General features: G+C 36.8%; 1 protein-coding gene across 1 annotated transcript in view; it reads right to left on the bottom strand.

The window, feature by feature from the left end:
* Positions 1-25,547, bottom strand: part of HOOK1 (hook microtubule tethering protein 1) — a 73,831-nt gene that overhangs the window by 24,669 nt on the left and 23,615 nt on the right. The window contains exons 7-12 of the mRNA XM_069592925.1: positions 25,330-25,392; positions 24,536-24,619; positions 15,523-15,689; positions 8,060-8,200; positions 6,799-7,000; positions 5,657-5,767 (exon numbers count right to left, since the gene is read on the bottom strand). Coding sequence (XP_069449026.1) covers positions 5,657-5,767; positions 6,799-7,000; positions 8,060-8,200; positions 15,523-15,689; positions 24,536-24,619; positions 25,330-25,392 — 768 coding nt within the window. The remainder of the gene's footprint in view (positions 1-5,656; positions 5,768-6,798; positions 7,001-8,059; positions 8,201-15,522; positions 15,690-24,535; positions 24,620-25,329; positions 25,393-25,547) is intronic.

The following is a 25,547-nucleotide window of genomic DNA, read 5'->3' as shown; positions in this document are numbered from 1 at the left end:
CATTCAGAAAACAAAGATCATGGCATCCGGTCCCATCACTTCATGGGAAATAGATGGGGAAACAGTAGAAACAGTGTTAGACTTTATTTTTTCGGGCTCCAAAATCACTGCAGATGGTGACTGCAGCCATGAAATTAAAAGACGCTTACTCCTTGGAAGAAAAGTGATGACCAACCTAGATAGCATATTGAAAAGCAGAGACATTACTTTGCCGACTAAGGTCTGTCTAGTCAAGGCTATGGTTTTTCCAGCAGTCATGTATGGATGTGAGAGTTGGACTGTGAAGAAGGCTGAGCACCGAAGAACTGATGCTTTTGAACAATGGTGTTGGAGAAGACTCTTGAGAGTCCCTTGGACTGCAAGGAGATCCAACCAGTCCATCCTGAAGGAGATCTACCCTGGGATTTCTTTGGAAGGAATGATGCTAAAGCTGAAGCTCCAGTACTTTGGCCACCTCCTGCGAAGAGTTGACTCATTGGAAAAGACTCTGATGCTGGGAGGGATTGGGGGCAGGAGGAGAAGGGGACGACAGAGGACGAGATGGCTGGATGGCATCACGGACTCGGTGGACGTGAGTCTAGTGAACTCCAGGAGACAGCGATGGACAGGGAGGCCTGGTGTGCTGCGATTGATGGGGTCGCAAAGAGTCGGACATGACTGAGCGACTGAACTGGAACTGGATACTTCAAATCAATAAATAAAACCCTATAATGTCCATTATGTGGCTCATATCAACTTAGCAGTAAATTGGTAACTGATTCCAAGGGTCCTTAGGCCAGTGTGTACAGATGTTCTAAGGATCTCTGAACACTGTAAATTATAACTACAGTCAGGCATCAGGACCCCTATAAATCTGTTCCTTCATAAATGCAATGTGAACACTTGCAATTTGTCAAAATCAGCTTTTCAAAAATTCTGAAGATTAACCAAAGGTTTGCCATGATCTGAGGTGCACTTATTAAAGAAACTGTGCTAAACCTTAGTACAGTGAGCTTTTTGTTCTTTTAACTATCCTGATTACTATATCATCTTCTCCCCAACCATGGAGTAGCCCTGAGTAGCTTTGAAAAGCAGAGGTTACCACCACCTGGAAAGGCTGACTAGCTATGAAACTCTTCTTTAAAAGCTCCATGCTAGATATATTTTTTAAAAAAAGAAAAAGAAAACTATCACTATTTGGTCTGTCAAACAGCACCTTGGAAAAGTCCCAATCATGCTTTTCATTATTTGAGCTAATTTGGTACTTGCTGTGCCAGAAAATATTCCTTAGGCATCTGTAAAAAACAATCATCAGCAATTGCTTTCATTATAGCTGCTGAAGGCATGATGCCAGTTAAGGCAAACAAGACTCTTGTGAAACACTTACAAGGAAGAGCTGAGAAACAAGACATCCATAGAGGATGTTAAAAAGTCCTAACATATTCCTGGAGATCTAGGAGGTCAGCTATGTACAGAGCTGTGTGCATGCCCAGAAATAACCTTAGAGGACCCCAATGTCTCAGCTCTGGATAAACTTGAAACCCTGTGCAAACAGGAAATAAAGGCAAAGGCAGAGTTTTAAACTTCCTAAGAACTGAAGATGTTTTCCTAACTAAATACACATTGAGTCCTTTGGCAAAGATTGGGAGATCTACGGAAATAGTTGACAAATCATTAACTGATCTTAACGGTTACTGAGCAGAGAATGCAGTAGCTGCACATTACAAAGGAAAAAAAAAAAAAAACTTTATAGAATTAGTCCAAAAGAGTCACTAAAAAACCACCAAAAACAAAAAACCCTGAGGTTGGGAGGAAATCTGATTTCCAGAGTTGAAACACATTACTATTTTAAAGGTCATATTTTCAACAACAACAACAAAATACATGCAAAGAAACAGAGACATTCCTACACAGGGGAAAAAAAAAAAAATGAACAGTTAACAGAAAGAGTCAATGAGATGACACTAGTGGGTGGACATACTAGACAAAGACTTCAAGTGAACTAAGACCAAAGATGCAGGAACATTTTCTCAATGCATTTTATATCATATCACCTTGACACCAAAACCAGGCAATGACATCAAAAGAAAATTACCAACCAATATCTATTATAATATGGATGGGAAAACACTCAACAAAATACTAGCAAACTGAATCAAGCAACATACAAAAGTGATTATACCCTATGACTAAATAGAATTACCTTAAGAACACAAACTGGTTTAAGATTTTAAAAAATCAGTGTAACACATGACACAAATACAGTAAAAGACAAGAACTATGTGTTATCCTACTAACCCAGAAATAGAAGTTGACAAAATCCAGAACCCTTTCAGGATAAAAACATGGAACAAATTAGGAATTAAAACTTCTTTAACCTGACAGAAGGAATCTACAAATAAAATCCACAACGAATAAGACACATCATGGTGAAAGAATGAATGCTTTCTTCCTAATGTTGGAAACAAGAGAAAGATACTCTCACCTTGCCATTTCCTTCAACAAAGTACTGAAGGTTCTAGATAGGACAATTTAACAAGAAATAAAAGACATTCAGAATGTAAAAAAAGAAATAAAACTATCTGTATTTACAGATGTCCTGATTTTGTATATAAAAAATCCTAAAGAATTCACTAAAAACTATTAGAAATACTAAGGGAATCCAACAAGGATGTAAATAAAATTCAAGATCAATGTCAAAAAATAAATTGTATTTCTATATGTTAGCACTGACATTAGAAAGAATAAAACAATCATGAACAGTTTTAAAAGGTGTGAATCTTATGAAAACTACAAAACACTATTGAAAGAAACTAAAGACCTAAATATATGGAATGTTAATGACATATTAATGGATCAGAAAACTGAATGCTATTAAGGTGGCCAGGTTTCCAAACTGATCAACAGATTCAGGAAATTTCTATCAATATTTCAATCTGGCTCTTTTGCAGGAACAATAATCTGACCCTTAGACTCGTATGAAATGCTAGAGACCCAGAATAACCAAAACAATAGCTTTCCAAAGAAAAAGTTGGAGAACTTATTTCAAATGAGTATACTTTCAAATTTCAACTTAGTATAAAGCTTCAGTAATCATGACAGTGTGGTATTACCATAAAATTAGACATATATATCAATGACAGTTAAAAATCTGGAAATAAACTCTAACATTTGTGGCCAAATGCTTTTTACTTTAAAAAAATTAATAGGTTTTAAAAACCCTGAACAGAAAGTACAAAGTTCCCATATATTCCGTCATCCCCCCCCCACCAACTCCCCAGTTTCCCTTATTATTAACATCTTGCATTAGTGTGGTTACTTCTAAGAACTGATAAGCCAAAAGTGATACACTATTGTTAACTAAAGGACATAAGTCTACATTAGGGTACATGCTTTGTTTCATTTTTATGAGTTTTGACAAAGGTATAACATGTCCATCATTACAGGACCATGTCAAATGATTTTTAACAAGAGTATCAAGAATATTCAGTGGGGGAAAGAACAGTCAATGTCAACAAATGGTGCTGGGACAAATGAATATCTAAAACACAGAGGAAGAAAGTTAGAAACTTATCTCACACCACATAAAAATGAATTCAATACTGACCACAGAGTCAATATAAGAGCTAAAAATATAAAAGAAAACAGAGGACTAAACCTTTATAACCTTAAGGTTACCCTATAGTGTCATAGAAACACCACCAAAAAAACACAAAAGAAAAAGTAGATAACTGTTTTCATCAAATAAAGAACTATTCTGCTGCAATATACACAGACATAGACATACATACACACACACACACACACACACACACATACACCATTTAAAAAGTGCAAAGATGACTCAAAGAATGGGAGAAAATATTTGCAAACCATGTATCTGACAAGAGATTTGTATCTAGAATATATAAAGAACTCTTAGAACTCAAAAATAAAAAAGCAAATAACAAATAAAATATGGTCTAAAGAATCTGAAGAGGTATTTCTCAAAGAAGTAAAATCAGAAATGGTCAATAAGTTCATGAAAAGATGTTCAACATCATTTGTCATTAGGGAAATACAAATCAAAACCACAATGATATAATACTTCATACCTACTAGGATATACTTCATACCTACTAGGATAGCCAAAATTAAAATTCAATATGATTTGACAAGAGTTGGGAGAACTTGGAATCTTTTACAAACTGCTAGTGAGAATGAAAAATGGTTCATCCACTTTATAAAAGTCTGGTAATTCTTAAAAATGTTAAACATCTACCATATGACCCAGCAATACCATTCTTCAACACCTATTCAAGAATGAAGACATGTGTCCACATAAAAACTTGTACATAAATGTTCATAGCCACATTATTCATTTAATAGACAAAATGTGGAAACAACCCAACTGGACTTTGTTCCCACTGATGAACAGATAAATAAAATATGGTATATCCATATAACAGATTACTCAATTCAGTTCAGTTCAGTCGTGTCCAACTCTTTGCGACCCCATGAACTGCAGCACATCAGGTCTCCTTGTCCATCACCAACTCCAGCAGTTTACCCAAACTCATGTCCATCGAGTTGGTGATGTCATCCAGCCATCTCATCCTCTGTTGTCCCCTTCTCCTCCTGCCCCCAATCCCTACCAGCATCAGGGTCTTTTTCAATGAGTCAACTCTTCGCATGAGGTGGCCAAAGTATTGGAGTTTCAGCTTCAGCATCAGTCCTTCCAAAGAACACCCAGGACTGATCTCCTTTCAGATGGACTGGTTGGATCTCCTTGCAGTCCAAGGGACTCTCAAGAGTCTTCTCCAACACCACAGTTCAAAAGCATCAATTCTTTGGCACTCAGCTTTCTTCACAGTCCAACTCTCACATCCATACATGACTAATGGAAAAACCATAGCCTTGACTAGACGGACCTTTGTTGGCAAAGCAATGTCTCTGCTTTTGAATATGCTGTCTAGGTTGGTCATAACTTTTCTTCCAAGGAGTAAGCGTCTTTTAATTTCATGGCTGCAATCACCATCTGCAGTGATTTTGGAGGCCCCCAAAATAAAGTCTGACAGATCACTACTCAGCAATAAAAATGAATACAGTGCTGATACATGCTACAACACCGATGAACCTTGAAAGTATCATGCTAAACGATGGGACCCAGTCACAAAAGTCATAAAGTGTATGGTTATATATTCGGGACAGACCAGGCAAATTCATAGACAGCAAGTAGATTAATGGTTGCTAAGGCTGGGGAAAAGAGGACCAGATGCAGAATAACTGCTATCAGGCACAGGGTCTCTTTGGAATGATGACAGAATTCTAAAACGATGATGGTTTCCAGCTCTGAATACACTAAACACCATTGAACTATACCTTTTAAATAGGTGAAATTTATGATATGTAAATTATATCCTAATAAAGCTTTTAAAAATTGCATCTATGGTCCTTGCTTTCAAGGAATTGACAGTCTAGAGCTGGAACACATGCACTGAGACATGACTTCATCTTATCATATCAAGAAAACTTACAAAACTGCATAAAGAATTTCTACAAGACTTTCTTTTACATCACTAATTTCAATTTGGAGAAAGAAGAACCGGTTACATCACTTCCATTCTTAAAACATCAAGGACAATATTAAAACTAAAACAGGACATACATATTTCACATCAATTATATTTGTGTTTACCTCTTTTTCCTTAAGTAAAGCTTCATGTTTTTCTTCAAGCCGCTTCATTTCAAAGGCTAGTGTGTCTGCCCTTTTGGATTCAGAGGAAAGTTTAACATGAAGATCCTGAACCTTTTATCAGAAACAAAAGTAGAAAATAAAGAGTATATATTGATAGCATTTCAGAGATCAATAAATGAACAACTGGAAATAAAATTTATAGTAAGATTACAGTCTAATTTTAAATATTTGTGGAAATGGCATATAAATAAAAAAATTAAAATAAATTTTAAAATACACAAATAATAATTTAGCAAAAAAATAAGTCTTCTACTGTTTCTCTAGGGTGTTTGACAAATAGCAAAAGAGAATATTTTAGGTTATAACTCCATTCTCTAGGTATTTATCCCTGGTTATCAGAAATGTTAATGAAACAAAATATCCCCAAAGTATACAAAAGCTCAGAAGCCAATAAAAATGCCACAAGGGAAGCCCAATAATACTGCAGTGGGTGGTTTATCCCTTCTCCAGCAGATCTTCCTGACCCAGGAATCAAACCGAGGTCTCCTGCACTGCAGACAGATTCTTTACCAACTAAGCTATCAGGGAAGTCCAAAAGACCTAGAAAACACAAACTCAATGATCAACTCTTGAATTAAAATTACAGATAGAAGATACATGTGATAATAAGAAGTACACAACTGACTACAAGTAGTGTTTATTTGGGGCTTCCTGGGTTGCTCAGCGGGTAAAGAATCCACCTGAAATGCAGGAGACCCCAGTTCTATTCCTGGGTCGGGAAGTCTCTCTGGAGAAGGAATAGACTACCCACTCCAATATTTTTGGGCTTCCCTGGTGGCTCAGATGGTAAATAATCCACCTGCAATGTGTGAGACGTGGGTTCTATTCCTGGGTTGGCAAGATCCCCTGAAGGAGGGCATAGCAACCCACTCCAGTATTCTTGCCTGGAGAATCCCAATGGACAGAGGAGCCTGGTGGGCTACACAGTCCATGGGATTGCAAAGAGTCGGACACGACTGAGCAACTAAGCACAGCACAGCACAGCACAGCACAGTGCTTATTCTCTGCTACATCCTTCTTAAGGAGTGAAAAGTTACACTCTTTCAATTTCATTGATTAAAAAACTTTAGATATTTTCTTACCTGTCTCTTGTATGTTTCTAATTGTGTGCGTGCAGCATTTGCCTTCTTTAACTCCTCCTCTAAGCTGACTGTATTATGCATGTACATCATGTTTGTTTCCTGTAAAGTTTTCACCTGCTTGCGAAGGTCATTCAGATCTTGTAGCTTCTGACGATATATCTCAACTGTAGACTCCAGTTTATTTGCTTTATCAGAGGTAGCCCTATAATAACAAAGATTAAACATTACTGTATAAAAACAAGTAAATGCACATAACAGTGTTATTCTGGCTGGAAAAGGAGTCTTCCAAATGAACTATCAACTGGTTAAAAAAAATGAGAGGGAAAGAAAAGAGATCATTAACTTTGTGAGAAATCTGGAAATGGGCTCAGAAAGTTCAACCCTTCTGTTATAAAGTCATCAAAATAAAATGCTCGAAATTTGACACACTGTATTATCGAACTATTCTATATATCATAACAATGTATTAAAAAAAGAATGGTTTTGTAAATACAGCTGAACAGTTCTGAGCTGCATTTTAATTTACAGGCCAGTTGTGCTCTGTGCATAAATCTAATGTAGTTTGTTCTAAGTATGTGATATATTCAGTAAGTTGACTGAATTTACAATTTGTTTGGCAAAGCACTTCCCTTTAGAGTTGTGCACACCTGACAAATGGGATGGAGAATAAATACACAGAATCATTTCAATATCACGTGAAGGTTAACATTAATGCTTATAAAGATTTTCTTTTAAATGAACATTAAAAACTGTGTAAGAAATGGTTAATTAAGAAAAATTAACATAAAAAATCATTTAAACAGATTCTTTGCTTAACATATCACAGCCGAAGCTCATTATAAACTCTGTACTGTCAAAGACAATAAGAGAACCTGGGATAATCTTGAAATAAATGCTAGGATTCTTATCTATAATTTTATCAAATGTCAAAATATGGTTTGTGAGAATACATTTCTTACACAAAAATTTCACAAGATGTACTAGTAAGTACAAGAAGGTCAAGTCAAATGTATCTAAAAATAACTCAGCTTGATCAGAAATAAGAAAAAGGTTTATGGTTCTAATATGAAAATCTGTCCTAACAGGAATCAAATATCCTAAAACTTCACATAACTATCAACAAACATAAAAGAAGTAAAGACTAGGAACTTCGATAAAAACTGATCAATACTTGATACACAGGTATAACTGTAAGATTCCTTAATTAAAATACAGAATACCAAAATGAGAAGTGACATAATTATATTTAGACATGCCATACCTAAGAACATCTATTTCATCTTTCAGGGCTCTTGTTTCCTCAGCAAGACTAGTCAATTCATCATTCCTATGTTGAAATTCAATTAATTGCTTTTCAAGTTCTTCACAGTGAACACGGTAATCATCTTTTGCAGCTTCAAGCCTTGCATAAAGAAAACAAGTATTTATAATGTAATTTCCATTATTTGTTTTTTCACTGAGATATGAGCTTAGCAAAACTTATTTTTAAAATGTTTGATTCCACATTCAAAAAAAGAAAAACTAAAGGAATAAGCTCCTTTCTAGTCCTTAGTTTCAAAACAATAGCTTAAAAAAAAGTTGGAGAACTCACACTTTCCAATTTTAAAAGTTACTACAGAGCTACAGTAATGATGATAGTGTCATACTACCATAAAGCTAGACATATGGATCAATGACAATTAGAAGTCCAAAAGTAAACTCTTAACATTTATGATCAAATGATTTTTTTTACTTAAAAAAATTAATAACTTTTTTTTTCCAGAAAAACTGAACAGGAAGTACCAAGTTCCTATATATTCTCTCATGGTTGTCTCATTCCCCAGTCTCCCTTATTATTAACATCTTGCATTAGTGCAGTTACTTGTAAGAACTGATAAGCCAGTAATGTTCTGAATTTTCATTATCACTTTGAAACACTGAGCCTGGTTCTCTAGTTCAAACAGGAATTTTAATTTCAAAAGAAAAAGAGAAACCATATAAAGTTACCCAAAAATGTACACAGTACGTAAAGTGGTGAAATATGAACTCTAAGTATAGTCTGTGATAAAGAATAAATACTTTGAACCCAAGAGCAACAACAAAAACTAAAATGACTATATAGTGATAAAAATATTTAAAAATTACTTGATCAGCTGACAATAATGCAGAAAAGAAGAAACACAAGAACAAATATGACAAATGAAAAACAGCAAACTGATAGACCTTAAGCACAACCATATCAAAAATTATGTAAAGGGCAAAAGGACTAAACACACCAATTAAAAAGGCAGAGACTATCAGACTGGATAAAAAAGCAAGGCTCAAATATATACTAGTTATAAGAAACATTTTAAATTTCAAGACACAATAGGTTAAAAGTAAAAAGATGAAAATAAGTATCATGCAAATAATAAGCAAAGAAAACTGGGGTATTTATCTTAACATCAAAAAATGGTTTAATACAAAAAGTATTACCAAAGGTATAGACATTTCACAATTATCACAGGGTCAAGCCATCAGAAAGACATATCAAAAAATTATGTGCAACTAAAAACAAAATTTTAAAACAGATGAAGCAAAAACTGACAGAATCAGAGATCTACAAATCCATAATTATTGTCAAGAATGTTAACATCAGTCTCCCAATAAATGAAAGAACTAACCAAAAATGTCAAATACAGAAGAAATCTGAATAACCCTACTAATCAGCTTGATATAATAAATATTTGTGAAGCATGTCAGTAAAAAAAAAAATACACATCCTTTGCAAGTACACATGGAATATTCACTGCAATAAAACATGTGATGATCAATAGGTATCATAAATATTAAAAAGAATGAAGTCTTATGGATTATATTCTCTAACCATGAGGAAATTAAATTAGGAATCAGTCACAATGAGAAGTTTGGAGAAAAGCCTTAAATATTTGGAAATTTAAAAATACATTTCTAAATGATTCCTGAGTCAGAAAAGAAATCAGAGAGGAAATTAGAAGATATTTTGAACTGAATAATAACAGAAACGCAATCAAATCAGATTCTAGGGACACAGCTAAATCAGTGCTTAGAGAGAAATTTACAGTTTTAAAGGCTTATAATAGAAATAAAGAAATGCTTAAAATCAATCGTCTAACTTTAGGAGGCTAGAAAAAGAAGAGCAAATCAAATCCAAAGTAAGTAAAAGGAAAGGAATAAAGAACAGAGATCTAAAACTCAAACTATGGGAAACTAATAAAGGCTGTTCAATTAATAAAGGGTGTAAGATTAATAAAACTGATGAACCTCAAGCAAGGGTGACCAAGAAAAATGAAAGAAAACACAAATTACCAACATCAAGAATGAAAAAGGAAACACCGTTACAGCTCCTACAATCATTAAAGGGACCATAAATAGAATATTATGAAAAACTTCATGCCAATAAACTAAACAACTTAAATAAATATATACCTTGAAAAAGACAATTTAGGAAATTGACATAATATGAAACAAAATCTGAAAAGCCTATGAACCATTAAATAAATTACATGTGTCATTAGAAGCCTTTTCACAAAGAAAACCACAGATCCAATTGTTTTACTGATTAATTCTATCAAATATTGAAGGAAGAAATAATGTCATTCTTACATAAACTCTTTCAGAAAATAGAGGAGGAGAGAGTATTTCCCAATTATTCTATGAGACTAGCAGAACAAAACCTGAAAGACATTACAAGAGAAAAAAGTTATAGACCAGTATCTATTATAAAGACAAGACACAAAAATACTTTCAAAATATCAACAAATCAAATCGAGTCATATGTGTATAAGATAAGAAAATATGACCAAGGTGGTTTTTCTCTGGAACACAAATTTTTTTAACATTCAAAAATTAATCGTATTAAAAGAATAAAAAAGAAAAACCAAATCATCTTTTTTCAAGATGCACAGAAGTCCTAAGACAAAAATCAACGCTGATAAATGATAAAAACTCTTAGCAAGGCAGAAATAATGGAGAACTCTTTCAATCTGATAAAAAGCCAATTTAAAAACTCTACAGCAGGCTTCGCTGGTGGCTCAGTGGTAAAGAATCTGCCTGCCAATGCAGGGGACACAAGCTTGATTCCTGGTCCAGGAAGATTCCACATGCAGCAGAGCCAACTAAGCCCGTGTGCCACGACTGCTGGGCCTGTGCTCTAGAGACCACGTGCTGCAGCTACTGATCCGTGCGCCTAGACCCCGTGCTCCGAAATAAGACACTGCAACGAGAAGCTGGCACTCAGCTAGAGAGTATCCGCCACTCTCCACAACTACCGCAACTGGAGAGTACTGCCGACTCTCCACAACTAGAGAAAGCCCACACAATAACAAAGACCCAGCACAGCCAGAAATAAACAAATACATATTAAAAAAAACTATTTAGCTAGTTTCATACTTGACTGTACTTAATTGGACATTTTCTCCCCAAGACCCAGAACATAGCAAGATGTTTGCTCCCATTCAAAGCAAGGAAAATAAAGACAAGGCAGAAATAATAAAAGGAAGAGGTAAAGGTCTATTAATAGATGACTGCAGATTCTTTAGGATTTTTTACCAAAACAAACTACTAGAATCAGTAAGTGAATTAAGAAACTTTGCAGGGCTTCCCTGGTGGCCCAGTGGTTAAGACTTTGCACTTCCACTGCAGGAGCACGGGACTGGACCCTGGTCAGAGAACCAAGATCCTGTATGCTGAGCAGTGGCCAAAAAATAAAAAAGTAAATAAATAAAGTTGTTTGAACAAAAAAAAGAGGAAACTTTGAAAAACATACAAGTCTTCAAATGCAAGACATTAAGATATAAAAGTTTCAACATATAAAAGTCAACTGTGTATCTATATATTAGCAGCAACTTTTCAGAATAATTTTTCTAACTGTGTTTATAATAGCAAAAATTTAAATATTTGAGAATGAAATGAACAGAAGATACACACAATACTATGCTGGAAACAATACAACATTGCTAGAGAAATTAAAGACAAATAGACAAAGATACTAAACTCATAAAACAGAAATTCTCAATATGGTTAAGCCATCAATCATATACAACTTGAAGTCATAATCACAAAAGGTTTTTAAGAGAAACTGACCAAAAAAGCAAAAGACAGAAGAGTCAAAACATATTTTGAGAAGAAAGAGTGGGAATATTCACACTACCTGATTTTAAATGACTTACTTTAGAGCTATAGTAGTCAAGATCAAGTCTTATGGGCTAAGGACAGACAAATTCATCAGTACGAAGGAACTGAATACAGAAAATCACCCAAATTTTATGGCTATATCATTTTTCACAAAGGTGCCAAAGCAATTTGATGGAGTAAAATAAAAATCTTTTCACCTGATGATACTGGAACAACAGGATACGCATAAGGGGAATAAAACTAAAGTCTGACACCCACATATTACACTATTTTCAAAAAAGTCAATTCAAGATGGATCACAGACCTAACTGTGAAAAACAAAACTATTAAGGTTCTAGAAGGAAATACTAGAGTATTTTCATAACTAGGGACTAGACAGATTTCCTGGACAGTACATAAAAAGCACTAATCTAAAAAATGCTGATAAATCAGACTTCATCTAAGAACTTTAATTCCTTATAGATACCATTTGAAAATGAAGTGGCGAGCTACAGAAAAGATGAAATATTATTACATGCATATCTGACAAAGATTCTATAACCAGAATATATATTTTTTAAACTCTTACAACTCAGTAACAAAGACAATCCAATTTAAAAATAGGCTAACAGTGTAGAGAGACAATTCACATAGTAAAATATAGTCCAAATAAGCACATGAAAAGGTGCTTACCACCATTATCATTAGTTATCAGGAAAATGCACATTAAAGCCACAATTCAACACCCTTAACCCATTCCCTGGAATAACTAAGATGAAGAAGACTGATAAGGCCAACTTACGTTATACAGGCAGAGTAACTAGAGCAACCAGCAGCAAGCACTGCTGGTGGGAATGTAAAACAATATGACCACTTTAGGAAATGGTTTGCTGGTATCTTTTAAATATAACACAAATAAAATGTGTGACTCAGCAATGCCACTCTTATGTAATTGCCAATGAGAAATGAAAAATATGTTCACGAAAGTTTTATATTCCAATGTTCATATCCATTTTATTTATATTAGCCCAAATCTGGAAACTCAAAAGTCCATCTAAAGGAAAATGAATAAGCAAAATGTGTTACAATGTGCAATAATTCCATTTAGCAGAATACTACTCAGCAATTAAAAAAAAAAAAAGAACTGATATATTCAGCAACATCAGTAGATTTCACAAATATGCTGAGCAAAAGAAGCCAGTCACCAAAGAATTCATATTACAATTTCTAAGAAGTTCTAGATCAGAGAAAACATATCTATACTGGAAAATAATCGGAAGAAACTCTGGGACATAGGGGTTATCTGGGAAGGGACATAGGGGAACTTTCTGTAGTGACAGAAATGATTTATCAAATGATAAAAATGTGAGTTACACAAATGCATGCTTTTAATAAAAGATGCAAAACAGTGCTATTCACTCAATTCACAGTATGTAAACATTATCTTAAAAAAAGAACTGTAAACATACTGAAGTGTAGCATTAGTTTGCACTGTAGCATTATCTTTTTATAGAAGGCATGGATTAGCGATTCTTACTTCAAATGTGTTTTGGGATTGAGTAAATGAATAAATCAGCTGAGTAAAATGGAAGTCAGGTTTCTCAATGCTGGAGAAGGGAGTTACAATACGAAAATGCAGAAAATCAGAATGCACCCTGAAGTCACTGGACTGAAATGGAAGATGATAATATGAATTCACTGTTCATAATTGTAGCTATGAAATAAACAGATATATGCATAGACACGTGTGCAAACACGGACTGGTATGAACCTGTAAAACTGTATTTCCTAGCTCTGTACACCAAGGTGGCCCAGAAGCAATGACAGAAAAATTCATCTAGACCATCCTTGGAAGAAAAGCCATGATCAACTTAGCATATTAAAAAGCAGAGACATTACTTTGCCAACAAAGGTCCATCTAGTCAAAGCTATGGTTTTTCCAGTAGTCATGTATGGATGTGAGAGTTGGACTATAAAGAAAGCTGAGTGCCAAAGAATTGATGCTTTTGAACAGTGGTATTGGAGAAGACTCTTGAGAGTTCCTTGGACTGCAAGGAGATCCAGTCCATCCTAAAGGAAATCTGCCCTAAATATTCATTGGAAGGACTGATGCTGAAGCTGAAACTCCAATACTCTGGCCAACTAATGTGAAGGACTGACTCACTGGAAAAGACTGAAGGCAGGAGGAGAGGGGGATGACAGAGGATGAGATGGTTGGATAGCATCACCGACTCGATGGACATGAGTTTGAGTGAGCTCCGGGAGTTGGTTATGGACAGGGAAGCCTGGCGTGCTGCAGTCGGTAGAGTCGCAAAGAGACACGGCTGAGTGACTGAACCGAACTGAGACCACAGACCTTAGTTTTTAGCGGAGACTAAATCTAGACAGAAAAATTCATCTAGACCATAGATCTCTCTTTCTAGTGGAGAATAATATTCTCCACTAAAAGGAATCAGGACTTCTTGGAAAAATGGTTGATTCTAGAGTCGAGGAAGAACAACTGGAGTCTGAAACATTTTGTTGTGCCAGAAAGAAGAAAATACTCAAAAAAGGATAGAAACATATCGTAAAGACACATGGCTAATTGAAAGGCTTCTCAGTGGTCAAATCTGGGACAATTTAAACATAAAAATAAATGACGATAGTAATGGAATTATAGTCCATTGAGTCAGAATCCATTTCTAAATGCAAAGCACGATCCTGGATTAGATTCTGAAACAAGAAAAAACTTAAGTTTTAAGGATACTGAGAAAGCTGATAGAATTTGCATATGATCTATAGATTAGATAATGATTTGTTTCAAAGACCAATTCACTAATTTTGATTACTATGCTGTGGTTTATAAGAGAATATCTTTGTTCTTAGGAAATACACATTGAAGTACATAGGGGTAAAGCAGTATGTCTCCAGTTTACTCTCAAATGGTTCAAAAAACAAAACATATATACACATGTGACTATGTAAAGAGACTGCTAAAGCAAATGAATAGAACTGTAAAACAAACGTCAAATCTGAATGAGAAATATACAGAAGCTCCCTATCCTATTCTTGCAACTTTTTTCAGTAAGTTTGAAATCTTACCAAAATAAAGTAACAAAAAAACACATACAGTACAACTGGAGCACCTGTTTACCAGGGCCTTACACTGCAGGGCTCAGGGGTAAGCACACAAAAAGATAATGTTTATCAAAGGTTAGATGTACACTTTTTTTTCCAAAATAATATAAAAGTTGATATGAAAAGCATCCTTTTAGTGTGAGATTTATATATTTCTTCCAATTATCAAGTGCCCTGTCCTATGCAAAAAATTCTCTTCTCCCCAGGTTTTAGCAATCATTCTTTTAAATTCCTCGTGGACTTGCCTATGGCCTTTGTTTGGCCCTCATCACACATTATTTTGAATTGTTTTGCTTTTTAGATATGTATCCCACTTGCTTAACTGGATTGTTTGTTAGCCCTACGAGGACAGGAACCACTTATACTAGACAGTATTTTCATCCACTTAGTATTCTAAACATGCCTTGTAATGGTTAATCATCAGTTGTTGCTATTACGATTCTTAGCTATTAGTTTAATAAAACTGTATAGAATGATTTCTACTAAAAATTCTACCTGAAGTTTTCTTCCTGTAATTGTTCTAGTTGCAACTGTGCATGAAAATATTTTTTTGCAACCATTGTATTTGGATCATCAAAAGAGCCATCCAACTGGTCAAGTTTTTCATTCATCATTTCGTTCTCAGAAACTAGTGAATTCTTTTCATCTTGAAGCACTGTCACCTAAAAATCAAAAACACAAACATAAGCATCAGTAGCAAATAAGAGTTTAGAGTGGAGTTCTAGATTCTAAATCTGACCAAGCCATTAACTAGCCTGGTCAATCAGGCTAGATAAATTCCTAAGGATCCTTCTAGCTCTGGAATTCTGGGTTTAGGAGGTTTGGATCAGAAGAAATAAAATTAATTTTATTAATACAGAGAAAAGAGAGTTAATACATATAAAGCAGAATATCTTCCAAACTTCCTGCTTGCTTTAGGTCAGAGAAGAAACTGTTTCTAAGTCTCTAAAAATTTTATGCACCTATGTACTTCAAAAAAATAATTTGTTTCCCTTTTACATATAAATGTATTTTCAGGATGCTGTTACCTAGTAAACTGAGGTACAAACAAATATGCACAAAATTACCATTTTAGGTTCATAGTAGAAAATGATCAGATTCACATGTATCTTCAGGGGATAACCACATTATTTGGTTAGTGAATCAGCAGCAAAAAGCTGAACCCAACTGCACACTGAAACTATTTGCTTAAGATTAAATGGATATAAACATGTAACTTTAGAATGACATCTATACCAATACTTGATACATTTTTAATTCTACCTACACATTTAATAAGCATCATTTGCTCCCTTAGTTCTACTTCTTTTTCATTTAAAAATATCTTTAAACATTTAGAGATAAGGCTGCAACCCTTTATAAGACATGCTTCCTGAGTCGGTAAAGCAGTCGGTAAAGCATCTGCCTGCAATGCAGGAGACCTGGGTTCAATTCCTGGGTCAGGAAGACCCCCTGGAGAAGGAAATGACAACCCACTCTAGTATTCTTGCCTGGAGAATTCCATAGACAGAGGAGCCTGGCGGGCTACAGTTTGCGGGATCGCAATAGTTGGACATAATAGCGCTATCTTTCTTTCTTTCTTTAATAACATCAGACATCTACATGGGATTTTACTAAGATTAGTTTGAAAAAGGCTGACTTATCATAACTTACAATACTTTTTATGTTATTGGGCTTCCCTAGAGGCTCAGCTGGTAAAGACTCCGCCTGCAATGAGGGAGACCTTGGTTCGATCCCCGCATTGGGAAAATCCCCTGGAGAAGGGAACGGCTACCCACTCCAGTATTCTTGCTTAGAGAATTCCATGGGGTCACAAAGAGTCAGACATGACTGAGCGACTTTCCCTTTCACAACATATTACTGCACAAATTTGCTATTTATAGTTTCAAAAGGTGTAATCAATGCAGTCTAGTTACGTGAATGGGACTACATATTAACATAGCGAGCTAATAAAAGCAAATTAAAATCAAGTTAAAGGGACTCCCCTGGTGGTCTGGTAGTTAAGAATCACCTGTGAATGCAAGGGTCATGGTTTGATTCCTCATCCAGGAAGATTCCACATGCCACGGAGCACCTAAGCCCAAGAACCACAATTACTGAGCCTGTGCTTCACAACAAGAGAAGCTACCACAGTGAGAAGCCCTCTCACTGCAACAAAAAGTAACTCCTGATCACCAGAACAAGCGAAAGCCCATGCACAGTAACAAAGACCTAGAGCAGCCAAAATTAATAAAAAAATAAATAAATCTTTAAAAAAAATCAAATATATTATATAGTCTTAAATACAGTGTCGGCAAGTTACAAACGCTGTCCTCCAAACGAGTAACACAAAGTCTGAAAAAACATTGCCAGACAAAGAGGAAACAGTTTTTCTTCCTAAGTACAATGCATGCATCCATCCTTGTCATATAAGCAGTTTAGTGACTATTATCTGTCATGTAATACAATCCTGTTATTCGGATACAAAAAACAATGGAGGTTGCACCCTTTAAGATCCCTACAGAAGAAATGTACACAATTACAGGACAGAAAATGTGGTGCTTTGACGTATTATGCTTTTGGGGGGGCGCGAGAAAAGAATATCTCTTATTAGCTTGAGGGTAGGGGCTGTTACCTAAAGCCGGACATCCTGGAATGTGAAGTCAAGTGGGCCTTAGAAAGCATCACTACGAGCAAAGCTAGTGGAGGTGATGGAATTCCAGTTGAGCTGTTTCAAATCCTGAAAGTTGATGCTGTGAAAGTACTGCACTCAATATGCCAGCAAATTTGGAAAACTCAGCAGTGGCCACAGGACTGGAAAAGGTCGGTTTTCATTCCAGTCCCAAAGAAAGGCAATGCCAAAGAATGCTCAAACTACTGCACAATTGGCCTCATCTCACATGCTAGTAAAGTAATGCTCAAAATTCTCCAAGCCAGGCTTCAGCAATAGGTGAACCGTGAACTTCCAGATGTTCAAGCTGGTTTTAGAAAAGGCAAAGGAACCAGAGATCAAATTGCCAACATCTGCTGGATCATGGAAAAAGCAGGAGAGTTCCAGAAAAACATCTATTTCTGCTTTATTGACTATGCCAAAGCCTTTGACTGTATGGATAACAATCAACTGTGGAAAATTCTGAAAGAGATGGGAATACCAGACCACCTAACCTGCCTCTTGAGAAACCTATAACGCAGGTCAGGAAGCAACAGTCAGAACTGGACATGGAACAACAGACTGGTTCCAAATAGGAAAAGGAGTACGTCAAGGCTGTATATTGTCACCCTGCTTATTTAACTTTTGTGCAGAGTACATCATTAGAAACGCTGGGCTGGAGGAAGCACAAGCTGGAATCAAGATTGCCAGGAGAAAAATATCAATAACCTCAGATATGCAGATGATATCACCCTTATGGGAAAAAGTGAAGAGGAACTAAAGAACCTCTTGATGGACGAGAGTGAAAAAGTTGGCTTAAAGCTCAACATTCAGAAAATGAAGATCATGGCATCTGGTCTCTTCACTTCATGGGAAATAGGTGAGGAAACAGTGTCAGACTTTATTTTTTGGGGCTCCAAAATCACTGCAGATGGTGACTGCAGCCATGAAATTAAAAGATGCTTACTCCTTGGAAGGAGAGTTATGACCAACCTAGATAGCATATTCAAAAGCAAAGACATTACTTTGCCAACTCAGGTCTGTCTAGTCAAGGCTATGGTTTTTCCAGTGATCATGTATGGATGTGAGAGTTGGACTGTGAGGAAAGCTGAGTGCCAAAGAATTGATGCTTTTGAACTGTGGTGTTGGAGAAGACTCTTGAGAATCCCTTGGACTGCAAGGAGATCCAACCAGTCCATTCTGAAGGAGATCAGTCCTGGGTGTTCTTTGGAAGGAATGATGCTAAAGCTGAAACTCCAATACTTTGGCCACTTCATGCAAAGAGTTGACTCATTGGAAAAAACCCTGATGCTGGGAGGGATTGGGGGCAGGAGGAGAAGGGGACGACAGAGGATGAGATGGCTGGATGGCATCACGGACTCGATGGACGTGAGTCTGAGTGAACTCCGGGAGTCGGTGATGGACAGGGAGGCCTGGCGTGCTCCAATTCATGGGGTCGCAAAGAGTTGGACACGACTTAGCGACTGAACTGAAGCGAACTGAGGGGCTGTTACAAGAATGATAGAGTAGAAACAATACCTTGTCTTCAAACTGGATAAGAATCTCCTGAAGAAGGAAGAAGAGCAAGGGAAAACTTAGTTTTCAATATCTAGTGGGTAACCAACCTTGTTCATAACCATGTATTTCACATAGTGGTTCCAGAGCCACCCCAGATGAGTGGCTTAGAACGTCCAGAGGTGGTTCTAGGTATCTTTTAACAAGATGCCATGGTGATAGTTCGTTCACTCTGTACCTGCTTCTGTCCCTTTCTGTTCCTCTAGTTTTTCTGTCTCTCTCTCTGAGCTATTTAAAAGAAAGTTCAAAAAGCTAAAAAAAAAATAATGCTCTTTTCTCACACCACTCAGATTTAATATTTTGATATTAGCTTATTTAAAAACTTAAAACATAAATTTCTATAGCTGGAGTCCTGTTTCACACATAATTTTCAGACACCTTTATGTTTGAAGATCACTGCCTCACTATATGTGACCCAGTGCTGGGTAGGAGTATGTTTCTCTCTAACAACCTAGATAGTATATTCAAAAGCAGAGACATTACTTTGCTGACTAAGGTCTGTCTAGTCAAGGCTATGGCTTTTCCTGTGGTCATGTATGGATGTGAGAGTTGGACTGTGAAGAAGGCTGAGCGCTGAAGAATTGATGCTTTTGAACTGTGGTGTTGGAGAAGTGGTCTTGAGAGTTCCTTGGACTGCAAGCAGATCCACCAGCCCATTCTGAAGGAGATCAGCCCTGGGATTTCTGTGGAAGGAATGATGCTAAAGCTGAAACTCCAGTACTTTGGCCACCTCCTGCGAAGAACTGACTCATTGGAAAAGACTCTGATGCTGGGAGGGTTGGGGGCAGGAGGAGAAGGGGATGACAGAGGATGAGATGGCTGGATGGCATCACTGACTCGATGGACGCGAGTCTGAGTGAACTCCGGAGTTGGTGATGGACAGGGAGGCCCGGTGTGCTGCGATTCATGGGGTCGGAGGCCCGGCATGCTGCAATTCATGGGGTTGCAAACAGTCGGACACGACTGAGCACCTGAACTGAACTGAACATACTGTAAGCAAGAATAACCAGCCTCTGTTACTGCAGTAAGTAAATGAGAGCTACTGATGGCTGCCAGGTATTAGGATTAATGGTTGAGTAAGGCAGAGGAAAGAGCTGTTGATAAACTCATCCTAACTTGCCGAAAGGCCCCATAATCACTGGACAAAAACTATAAGATTACGAGTTTGTCAAACCTTACATCAAATTCTCATGTGGGTTTTTTTCTTTTCTTTTTAAAGCACACATAATCAGGCTTCCTCCTGACTTAGTGAGTCAGAGTTTCAGTTGTTCCAGAGTCTGTAACCTCTGCACAGAATGCATAGACCTTTATTTAAATGGGTTAAAGTGAGATCTTTCACTACAGAGTTCTTGCATTTTTTTATTCTGATTAAAACATGTTTGCTAACTGGACTGTGTGAACAAGCAGTTTTCTCCCCAGAAGGGCTCATGAATTTGCATCTGTGCTCTTCTTCAGTTAATGCAGTTCACGCTTCTTCAGTTAATGTTCTTCCCTGCCTCAGCATTTTGGGGATATAGCTCCTCCATTTTCTGGCATCAAAGTTGTAAGGGAGCCTGATTTTCTTATCTTTGTTGGTGATTTGGCTTTTCTACCTGTGTTACAGAGTTGTTTTGCCTTTATTCCTGAAATCTGAGAGCTTAACTAGGATGAGGTTTGATGTTAATTATTCACTGATTTGTTTCTAGCTGAAATTTCCTTTTAAATCTCACTTCACTGTCCTACCACCTAGTCTACTCTACTGAAGTGTTCCTATGAAACTGCAATACTACATAAAAGCAAAAGTTCTCTAAGCTTGTGCATGCGTGCTAAGTCGCTTCAGTCATGTCCAACTCTTTGAGACCCTATAGACTGTAGCCTGCCAAGCTCCTCTGTCCATAGGATTCTCCACGCAAGAATACTGGAGTAGGTTGCCACGTCCTTCTCCAGGGAACTTCGTGACCCGGGCATCAAACCCGTGTCTCCTGTGTCTCCTGCACTGGCAGGCATTCTTTACCACTAGGCCACCTGGGTAGCCCTCTTTAAGCTCGCCTACTATCTTTTACATACACTTATCTATTTCTGGTTTTAGTCTATAATGTTCACACAGATGTTATGCTTTTATTCTTTTCATCTAGTTCATGCTTTGCTGGCAGTCAAGATACCCTATTTGTTTTGGCAATGTTGAAGACTTCTTGGACATGCTCTCCAACGTACCCCACGGCCCAGTATGCTTTCCCCTCTAAGTTATAGCTGGGACTGTTTTTTTCCCACCACTCTATACAGCCTTATGAATGGTGAGGGAGGGCAGTAGTTGTGGGAGTGGGGAAGCGCAGCTTAGCCAGTGGGCAATCTTTTTTAATAACACATGGGCTAGGCTATCATTTCTGAGGTTTAAGTACCTCATATAAGGACGGTGAGAATGGTATTCCATTTCCGTGGAGAAATCCCTTTGGGCATCAGTGCGGCCCCAATTCAGTGTGTGGCCCTATACCCTTTGTTCCTATCAGAAAGAGTCAGGCCCTTAGTTTCTTCTTGGCCATTATTTCCACTCATATCTAGTGCAAATAAAATGAAGAACTCAAAGAGTGGATTTCCTTCTGATTGAGATTACTGTGAGAAGTCACGAGATTTTTGTTGACTCCCCAGCAAGAGCAAGGAATGAAGAAAGAACAGCAGGTTCCTGCTCTGCAGCACCTCTGTCAATATCATATGCCTGTTTCTTTCCTTGATCACCAAGCTTTTTAATTTATTAGGTTAAGCCCTTTTGCTTGTTTACCTGCCCTTGGTGAATTTATTTGCCACCTGTTTTTCTTTTGTGGTTCATTTGGTTGGCTATTAAAAAAATTCCCCCCAAATATAAATATCACTCTTCAGTTTTGTTGTTGTTGTTCAGTTGCCCAGTCACGTCTGACTCTGTGACACCATGGACTGCAGCACACCAGGCCTCCCAGTCCCTCACCATCTCCCAAAGTCTGCCCAAGTTCATGTCCAATCCAAGTTCATGCATCAGTGATGCCATCCAGCCATCTCATCCTCTGATGCCCTCTTCTCCTGCCCTCAATCTTTCCCAGCATCAGGGACTTTTCCAATGAGGTAGCTATTCTCATCAGATGACCAAAGTACTGGAGCTTCAGCATCAGTCCTTCCAATGAATATTCATGGTTGATTTCCCTTACGATTGACTGGTTTCATCTCCTTGCTATTAATTGGACTTCCAGGAGTCTTCTCCAGCACCACAGTTTGAAGGCATCAATTCTTTGGTGCTCTGCCTTCTTTACGGTCCAGCTCTCATGACTGCATGTGACCACTGGGAAGACCATAGCCTTGATTATATGGACTCTTCTCAGCAGAGAAACATCTCTGCTTTTCAACACAGTCTAGGTTTGTCATAGCTTTCCTGCCAAGAGGCTATCATCTTCTGATTTCATGGCTGCAGTCATCATCCACAATGATTTTAGAGCCCAAGATGAAGAAATCTGTCACTACTTCCACCTTTTCCCCTTCTATTTGCCATGAAGTAACGTAACCTACTGTCTGGTTACATATGATTAAAAATAAACATTTTTCAAAAATAATTTTTCTTATAAAATCAGGGTATGCATCATATACACCTGTGTTAAATTCATATTGTTAATCAATTACTTTTTGTTCTGATTATACGCAGTAGTCATTTATTTTACATGTGTAGCAGATAGCTGAGGGTTGCCTCTATTTTGATACTGGAATTAAAATGCCAAAACTTGGGATGTCTATACTTTTCAACTAAAATCAGATCATCATGTACTCTTCACCATGTATTACAAATACTGAAACGTTTTAACTGAATTTTGTGTTCTTTTTTAAAAAAGAATTTCTCAGAAAACTGTACAGAGATCTTACATAAGGCTGGTAACACCTGAATGAGTCAGTCCTCTCCTCTTTACATGAGGTATTCTGGAAGAAGGAAATAATCTTACTTGAAAATAAAACATTTCAGATGCTGTGCATGTGGTTAAGAAGGAAGAAAGGGAAAAACATAGTGAGACACTAGTTTTGTTCAAATATAAACACTGGTTTTGTTCAAACATAGAGAGAGGATATTTAAAGATGAAGTTAGGAGATTTGGATTGGTGCTGGTTGTCACTGCCCTGCACATCTGAATCACCCTGACCAAGTCACTTCTCATCTCATTTGCAAATCATGAAGGTTAGAAATACACCTAGCCCTATAATTTTAGATATTTAAGCAAGGGTGTTGCTACCACAAGCCTTGTTCCTTGTCCTCATACTTTTCAGAGTCAATTATTTATGTAGCTCATTATTTGAAAGAAAAGTGCAATTCACATGAAGCATATTATGATGGCATATTTAACCTTGACTTATTGCATAATTTCATATTTGCACTTTCATCTAATAATAACAATATACGCAAACACATACATAACCCCTTATGTGCCTGGCCCTCTTTAAGAGCTTCAAGTATATTAATTCACTTAATCTTCACTATCACTCAGGGAAACATATACTATTATCACAACATTTCTCAAAAGAGAAAAATGAAGCATAGAGAAACTAAGCAACGTGCCCAAGCAGACACAACTAGCTAGTAACATGACCAGGACTTCCCTGGTGGCTCAGCTGTAAATCCACTTGCAACTCAGGATCTTCCCTGGGTCAGAAAGATCCTCTGGAGAAGGAAATTGGCAACCTACTCCAGTATTCTTGCCTGGGGAATCCCACAGACAGATGAGCGTGGCGGGCTACCATTAATGGGATTGCAAAAGAGCTGGACATGACTTAGCAACTAAACAACAACAACAGTAACATGATCAGGTTCTGAATACAGGAAGCCTGGTCTGACGATTCACCCCTTTAACTATTTAACTACTGTTTCTCATTCCCAGTTTATTTTGGTAACATGTATGTGCCTATGAACCTGAGAATTACATATGTATTCATATACACGTATATGTTAGCAAAACAAACTTTGCACCTGCATTTACTGGAGGTCAAGCACTTCTAAGTATTTCCATAAAAGACTCCACTTAATACTCATACCTTATAAAGGAGATACTTTAGTTTCCCCTTTTTACAGAATAACAAATTAAGCCCTATCTAAGCAGTTGAAATTCTACAATTTGAATGATCTTCTCAATGGAGTAGTTACGCCAGTAATTTTCAACTCTAAAAGAAAAATGATCAAATTTATGTTTCAATATTCAAGTCTATAGCAAACTCTTTCAATGGTCCCTCCATGAAATAAAACCCAATCTCCAAAACACTTTACCAATTAATTAATTTAAAAAGGCTTATTAATTCAAAGAGGAAATTACTCTCATATCCGTACCTGCATATCTAGTTCTTGGCATCTTTGCCTCAGTTCTTCTTTTTCTGCTAGTGCTTCCTGAAGTTCTTCTAGGGCCCTTTTAAGCTGAAACGGAAAATGTCCTAATTCTTAATAAATCGTATTTTGAAACAAACTGAAAAATATACTTTTATCACAACACATATATATACTGATGCTGGAAAACAGTTTCAAAATTAACAAATGCATTTGCCTCTTCTCTTACCATTTCCCTTCCAACCCAGGTTGCGTTATACAGAGGAAGAGAGTATCTTTTCCACCAGGGAAAACAACTGTGTAAAACAACCAGGGAAAGGAGCCTTGAGTACAGAATATTAGAGTTCAATATTAAAGGAAAGCACTGTGATAAAAATCACATTTCCTTATTACATAAATTAGAATTTAGCAGAATTTTTTAAATTGTCTGCTATTTAATCGTAACTACACAGCATGAGCTACATATGTATTAATAAATATCAGGACAGTTTAATGCCACTTGACTCTTCAAACACCATCATTAAAAACTGTGGAAATCAACACTACCTGCATTCATGAAGGAATGTGTAATAATATTTAAGATCTTATAAGAGAACAAACTGTCTAAATTTCATGGAGGATAATATCTTGTATGTGCTCTCCGACGTAAGCCTTTAGGACAGTACTGGGTTTGCCAGAAAGTTTGTTTGGGTCTTTCTGTTAAGATGCATGGAAAACCCGAATGAACGTTTTAGTTAACCCAATAACTGACAGAGGAACGCTACTGCTGTTACATGTTCCTCACATACTGAAATACTCACCTGTTGTTCTAATTCTCCAACAGCATCATTTGTGGGAGAGCTCACGATTTCTTTACTCATCAACTAGGATTAAAATAATAAAATTAAGTACAATAAACTGAGTCATACACAGTATAAGTATTCACTTTGTTTTACAGGCAAAAAGTTCTTTTACACAGTAAAAATAACAGTAGGGTGTTTTATGTTTAATTTTTCCTTGCCTTAATATGATGACCCTT

The sequence above is a fragment of the Ovis canadensis genome, chromosome 1 (genome assembly GCF_042477335.2).
Source record: "Ovis canadensis isolate MfBH-ARS-UI-01 breed Bighorn chromosome 1, ARS-UI_OviCan_v2, whole genome shotgun sequence".
NCBI lineage: Eukaryota > Metazoa > Chordata > Mammalia > Artiodactyla > Bovidae > Ovis > Ovis canadensis.
The sequence above is the reverse complement of the archived record's forward strand: the minus strand, read 5'-3'. Positions and strand labels throughout refer to the sequence as shown.